The sequence below is a fragment of the Bombyx mandarina genome, chromosome 04 (genome assembly GCF_030267445.1).
Source record: "Bombyx mandarina strain Sakado chromosome 04, ASM3026744v2".
NCBI lineage: Eukaryota > Metazoa > Arthropoda > Insecta > Lepidoptera > Bombycidae > Bombyx > Bombyx mandarina.
The window spans coordinates 11,929,240-11,936,496 of NC_143211.1; the positions used below are offsets into that span (position 1 = coordinate 11,929,240).

General features: G+C 30.9%; 1 protein-coding gene across 2 annotated transcripts; it reads left to right on the forward strand.

The window, feature by feature from the left end:
* The first annotated feature begins 273 nt into the window (after positions 1 to 273).
* Snx21 (Sorting nexin 21) lies at positions 274 to 6,908 on the forward strand. Of its 2 annotated transcripts, none has more exons than XM_028181547.2 (4): positions 274 to 963; positions 1,810 to 2,031; positions 2,795 to 2,988; positions 4,215 to 6,908. In XM_028181547.2, exons 1-4 carry the CDS (start codon positions 748 to 750, stop codon positions 4,336 to 4,338), a joined length of 756 nt encoding a protein of 251 aa, XP_028037348.2. In that variant the 5' UTR covers positions 274 to 747; the 3' UTR covers positions 4,339 to 6,908. The 2 variants fall into 2 exon arrangements, with proteins under 2 accessions (XP_028037348.2, XP_089596494.1); XM_089740368.1 differs by lacking the exon at positions 274 to 963 and adding an exon at positions 1,607 to 1,717.
* Positions 6,909 to 7,257: the final 349 nt, after the last annotated feature.

Genomic DNA, 7,257 nt, shown 5'->3' on the forward strand with positions numbered 1-7,257 from the left:
TATTATTTTATTGTGGAACTATTTTATTTTATTTTAACCAATATTAATAGGAGAAAATACTTTTTTAAATTTATATTTAATATAACCCTCCGTTTTCATTACAGACCTACTTAACTTAGCAGGTAAGATTAAAATGTAGTTCAGGCCCTGGTATTATTTTATTGTGGAACTATTTTATTTTATTTTAACCAATATTAATAGGAGAAACTAACAAAAGCTTACCATAGACAAGCGCTTCGCTGCGACGTGGTCTCAGAGTTTAGCGAACTGGTCACTACTCGTCAGCCGTACTGCTGGCTATCGAGAGGATGCGATCCTCGAGGATAGGGTGAACCACGACCGTGGACTTCCAACCTTCCAGTTGACGCAGGTGCTCATGGGTCAGAGAATATTATTATGCCTTAATATGGCGGACTTAATATCATCGTCCCTGTCATTTGGTTGATACATTTACGGGAATATAAAATGCCGAGACGAGCTATAATGCTTTCGCTTACTAAATATAATCTTACTAAGTATAAAATGTATAAATCGTTCATTGTCAGTGAACTCAAGCATGAATTATCGAAAAACCGATTCGAGATTACTCGAACTACGCGTAGCTCGAGTTAGAAATCGAATTGAACAATTGCTACCTAACTAGCGCAACATTTTGTTGTTTTCATTTATCATTGTTTTGTTTTGCTTAAAGTGTCGTTGTATATAAACGCATATATTTTCTATTATTAATGTAACAAAAGATTAAAAATGTTGCGATTTAAAATTATTTCGTCACGGACAGTGGATAGTTCTGAGACCGAGAAGAAATTTGTAGCCTACATGGTACAGGTGAATCGAGAAACGGATTTGGCTGATCAAGATCCTGCGAACGTTGAAAGAAGATACACCCATTTTTTGGATCTATATAATGGTTTAAAAAAGGAACAACCCACGCTGCTTAATAATTTATCATTTCCGAGAAAGGTAGATTGTTTATTTGGTTCTAATACTGTGTTGTAATTAAATATTACCGTATTCTCTTTAAGTAATGCGTCTCATGAAATTGAAAATCATCCGAAAAAGAGGCGTGTTTGCGTAATGATCTCATCAAAATGAAACAACACGTGAATCACAATAGCATTAAACTAAACCAAGAATATTCGGCGTCCTTACAAAGTGTAAATTTACCATAAACAAGGCTAGGTATGGTTTTTTTAGGTTCGGGGCTTACATAAATCATGATTCATTTTATTTATTTGGAAAATGATTCATTGTGATGCCAATTGCCTACATACAATTTGCTTAAAGTGTTAAAGGAGACATTTTAAAATCCTGATGGCAAAATACATAGTTTTGATAAATATTGCAATCAAGGATGAAACAAAGCATTGTAATTGCAATCACATTGTGTAAATGTCACATGATAAGGAAGTTCACTGAATGATTAATTAGCAATAAATACGTACAATTATAGTTGATAAGTTTTACTGGTGGTTGGGGGTCTTGTGATCCTGCAGGTCCACCAACCTGCTTCTTTTGTGTGAATCAGTAATGTGGTTTAATAATAAGGGTAGGAAGGCTGTTGTACTGCATTGTTGATGTCTATGGGCTCTGGTAACTAAGCAAGCAGTATTAAATTATAATAATATTTCAAAAGCTTACAGTTATTACAGTTTCAATACTTTTCAGAGATTGTTTTTTATTAACTAGCATAGGGTGTGTTATGAAAAATATAAAGGTATAGATATACCAAGATCACTGAATCTCTGCTAAGTTTTATAATGTAAAAAAAAGTAGAATTGTATAATTTTTATTTTAACTTCTTTTCAGACTGTAGTAGGCAACTTTGATGCCAATTTAATATCTACTCGTTGTGCAGCATTTGAATCACTGTTGGATTTAATGAGCAATGACTCAAGACTCCGAGATTGTCCAGCAGCAATCACATTCTTCCAGGATGTGGAATTGAGTGAAGCAAAGAGACTAATTAATGAGGGTAAATTTGACCAGGCACTGTCCATTCTAGAAACAAGTTTCAAATTATTAAATAAGGTAATCATTTTTTTGCATGCTTTTCTTTCATTAAAAAACAATATTTTCTTCTATATTATGGGTACACATATGGAACACAAACAAGTGTACGAAAAATCAAATAACTAGAGAAATATTGACTGTCATTGTGAATTAAATCAGGAACCTGGACTGGACTGGACTGTACAGAAGTCAGTATCTGATGGTACAGTACTACCACCCACTAGGCAAACAACCTGATTTTGCCGTCAAGCTATTCATAATTTCATTGAAACTATTGTACATTTATTAATATTTTTATTTTTATTTAATTTTGTTTGAAATAATTAGTATCATGTATTAGCTTACATAGCTTACTTCTACAATTTAGAAATTGAATTCAAGTTCAAAGGAATTTTTTATGTTACTTAAGTAAAGCTTAATCTTTTGGAACTATATAGGTTGCAATATTTACACTAGTCTATGAGTAGTTGCCAAATACTAAAAAAGTGATAATTTTTACTGTACAGATTTTTAAATCATGAGAAATTAAATTATATTCATGTAACAATAGTATATTTATAATTATCTGTATCATTTATGTACTTTTCATATAATTTGTGGACATTGTGGAGCTTATTAGTTACTCTTTAGTTACTCATTAGTTAATTGTTGTTTACAGTTTTGTTCTGTTTATAAAAAACAGGTGTATCAATTTCAGATTAACTACATTCCTAAATCAGATTGAGCATATTTATAATAAACCTTAAATTGTATAAAGTCTGTTTCAAACTATGTGTTTCAGGTTTATACAGACAGATCAAGGGTGGTGCTTTGTGCTCTTTGTCGGATTGTGGCATGTGCTGGAGCTAGTGATGGTACATTAGCAGGGCCAGTGGAACGGTGGGCACAGCTTGCATTACGAAGATACCAAGCAGTCAGTGATTCTGATTTACTCCTGATATACATACCATTGCTTCACACTTGCATAAACATTTGGTGAGACTTGAATTGTACCTGCTAAATATTTTCTTTTTTGTTTATTGCTTAGATGGGTGGACGAGCTCACGGCCCACCTGGTGTTAAGTGATTTTTGTAGATGTCTATGGGCTCCAGTAACCACTTAACACCAAGTAGGCTGTGAGCTCGTCTACTCATCTAAGCAATAAAAAAAAATCTACAACATAAGATTTCCCAATTTTCTATGAATTTTCTCAAAATTTTCATGATATCATTCACAAAAAGATTGTCTATTATCGCAATTACTATCTAGATCAGGCCTGGGCAAATGGCGGCCCGCGGTAGAATTTTCTCTGGCCTGTGAAGCATTGTATTATTAAAAACACAAATATTAGTTTTTGTCTATCATAAATTTTCTTTTCAATTTTTTTATTCATATGACTTGATAAATAAATATTTTGATTCAAAAATGTTGGTTTTAAAATTCATTAATTGACATCCTTAGCAAAAACTATACTTAAAATTAGACAAAAAAAACTGTTTGGCCCGAGGTCAAATTTTCATCTGCAATGTGGCCCGACTATCAAAATATTTGCCCACCCATGATCTAGATTATTCTAGATAGACAAGCCAAAATTTTTATATTGTGTTAATTTGAATTTGTTTGATTTAAGCTTCTTGCTAGATAAATTTTTGGGAACTAGGAAAAATCTATTCGTACAATAATAGCACCAGTTTTATAATTGTAGAAAATGTATTTAATTAAAACTGTCAACTGATGTCCACAGTCGAGATTCTAGCGTGACTCAGAACTACTTGACTTGATTGACTTCGATTTGGATTTACGAAATAGGTACTTCCTGAACATGACAGTTATTGTCAGTAAAACTAATGAGTGAATATAGATAATAGCCATTGTTACAGTATGTAACAAAAGTAGTTTTTCGACTTTTACTCCCTTTTAATAATTGGAAATATGTACCTACTTAGTTTGCCATATATTTAAATATTGTTTATTATGATATCATATTATATGTCGTGATTTAATTGTAAATGTATTGTTCAATATCAATGTCACTGCATTATCATTAACTTAACTGAATTTTTACATAGAAAACAATAATCGTAAACACATTATAATTGTATGATTTGAAAGTATTTTAGTAACTTAGTGTTAATGTAGTATATAGTATTAAATAGGCTAACAGTACAGTAATGAGCATTTTACCAACATTATTAAAAAGCTTTCCTTTCCTTTATTCCAGGGAAACACTTGGTAGAGATAAATCGAAGTTAGTTGAAGAACTAAATGACCTTCGCAAACGAGGAATGAAGGTGGATTCCGTGCCCACGTTAATGGAAGCAGTCGACACTTTAGACACCATGTAATTATTAAACATCAATATATAATGACATATACCGAGAGGTATTTAAAGGAATCATCATTATTATTATGATTTTAATGTTCGGTAATGTAGACTCCAGCATTGATGTAATTATGAAAGTGCCCTTTGTTTTTTTTTGTGTTCAAATGTGGCAACCTAATTTTGTATGGTGATGAATAACCCTGCTGTAGTCTATGTTTGAATCGCCTGCCACGTTCTCTATTGTCTTCGGCATATAAATCTATCTCTAAAGGCTGATATATATATATAATATCATCTCATTGTAGCTTTCAATATTATTACTATACACAAGTAAATTGTATTGCTTTCTAGTATAATATTACTGTAGCTATTTACAATGTAAGAATAACATTTATTTTTATTAAGAAAACTATAAAAAAATTACAAACAATGCGATATTAGTTTTAAGGGATTGCATATATCGAAGTTAAAGTAGGTATTTTTTTGATAACTATCAATTTTGTTAAGTTTTTGATGAAAAATAATCAAGGTTGACCGATTTTCATTCGAATTGAAAGTCTAAATGAAATCGAATAATTAATGGCACGTCTTTGCGCCCAACCTAATGATGAATGAAATATGAAATGCACCGGTTCTTTGACGACTCGCTCCTCATCTATTGTACGTGGATAGAAGCCAGGAACCTTACTCTAAGTGCCAACTTTGACTGTGAAAAGTTTTCAACTGTTGCAGCTATCACACGAAGAAATTAAAAAACCTCTAAACATAAACATATTATCTGTACCCGTCCGCTTTGCTAGGCATTTAAAATTAACGTTATCATTTCTCACCCACACAAAGATTCAAATCATTAACGCCCCCGCAACTGGTGTAGGGAGTCCAACACTCATATAAATATTAGCCTATCCATTAATAACGTGTATTTTCTACATGGATACCAAGTTTTAAGTCAATCGGATGCATGGTTCAGTAGTTCAGGAACATCCGTAAAAACCACTGTAGATTTATATATTATATATTAGTACTAGCTGACCCGGCAGACTTCGTAGTGCCTCAATCGATAAATAAAATACATAAAGTCTTGTATAAAATAAACTTAAAACAAACAAAAGGAATTTGTCCGACGAGGACACATCAAAGGAAAAACAAAATTGGTATTTTTATTTAATTCCGAGCATTTTCATATTTATGTACCTTTTAAACCTTCTCTGGACTTACACAAATAATTCAAGACCAAAAGTAGACAAATCGGTCCAGCCGTTCTCGAGTTTTAGCGAGACTAACGAACAGCAATTCATTTTTATATAAATAGATAGATAGAAGATAGTTAAATAAATAATTGATTGTCTACCATTTTGTTAGTTTTTTATACAGACAAAGGATTAATTTTGACAAAAAATAAAAACATTCACATCACAACAACATTCACACGTGGTTTAAGTAAAACCTTCAAAAATTTTGGCTTCAAGATAATGAGACGAATGTAAAATTTCGGGAAAATGATAATTATTGGACGTTTTAGTAATGATCATAGTGATGCAAAGTTTGATAATTATTTTACATTTTATTCGTATATTTTACATAGATGTATTCAGAACGTATTAAGTACGAATATTAGGTACGAAGAAGATCACAAAGAGAACCTTTTTTTGTGTTTGAGAGAGTGGCAATTGGGCGAGCACAAAGAGATAGATACACTAATTTTAGAAAAAAAAAAATTTTAGAGATAGAAATGTTTTCTATCTCATTTTCTCCCACGTTAAATCATAGAATTTATGTGTCTGTCTCTTTTTACTGTCGCTTTTTCGTTTCATCGACTTTCAAATCACAACGATGCTAAATAAATTTTCACTTCAAAAATCAGCATACGTAATGCGTTAGATTTAAATGATTTCAAACAGTGGCAGATCAGTGCAGTGATTGTGTTAAAAAAAATTACAATATGTAACTGTCAGCATGTACACCTTAAGTTGTTTAAAAATTGTTTTACTGCAATTCTTTATGCTTAACCATATATAATTTTTCAATAGTAACGAAAACGCTTTAATTGTAAATTTGATAATAAATACGGTTTTAAACTCAAGAATATTTTCTAATCGGCTTGCTATTATAGTTGAGTTCTTTTTGTGTGATGTTCGAATTAACTGTTTATCTCAAAAACATTAAAAACCTTTGTCTTCTTTTGAATTACAAGGTTTGGAGGAGGAAGGATGTAATAGAATTATATTATTTACATTCTTATTGTAAAATATTATTACAAATGGTCTAGTCTTTGATAAAAGTTTATTTTGACTCATAAAATCTTTGAATCTTTTTATAAATTTAATGATCAATTTGTTCGATATAGTGTATATTTGTTTTGAGTTTATAATTAAAATAAAATCTGTATGTGTATCATAGAATCTGTGTATAAATTTTGCACGTTTGACAAAAAAAAATGAAATATATTTTGTAATAAAATTAAATCATAGTCAATTTATATTATGCAAGTATTTTAGCGATATTATTGAATTATTTATTTGTGTAGCTTCTAAGTAAGGTGACTGATGTTTTATACATTTTAGTGATATTATAATAGTTTAAATTATTTGATCAATTGTTTTATTTGTCTTAGTGAATTATTAAAACGTCAAGTCTCTCACAACGTTTACTCTGTAACGAGCATATTAATACAAAGAGCAGTTAGATATAATGAACGATAGTTAAAGACGGAAGAAAGGAAGAAAAAAGAAAGCAAAACAATCTTAGCCGATGTCAAATGCAAAGAAAATAATAATTAATGAATAGTATGTACCTAAATATGAATTAAGGTTGTTAATAAAGGCTTCTTTATCTTTATCTTTATGGTTAAAGACGGAATGGCGTGAAGTAGACTATATAAGATTATTTCGTTCGCCCATAGGGTTACTTACGGTTAGCGCCATCATTTTCTATTCAATAG

Coding starts and splice junctions, on each gene's coding strand:
- Snx21 (XM_028181547.2), top strand. CDS start 748: ATGTTGCGATTTAAAATTATTTCGTCACGGACAGTGGATAGTTCTGAG. Junction 964..1,809: donor ATTTATCATTTCCGAGAAAG/GTAGATTGTTTA, acceptor ACTTCTTTTCAG/ACTGTAGTAGGCAACTTTGA. Junction 2,032..2,794: donor GTTTCAAATTATTAAATAAG/GTAATCATTTTT, acceptor TATGTGTTTCAG/GTTTATACAGACAGATCAAG.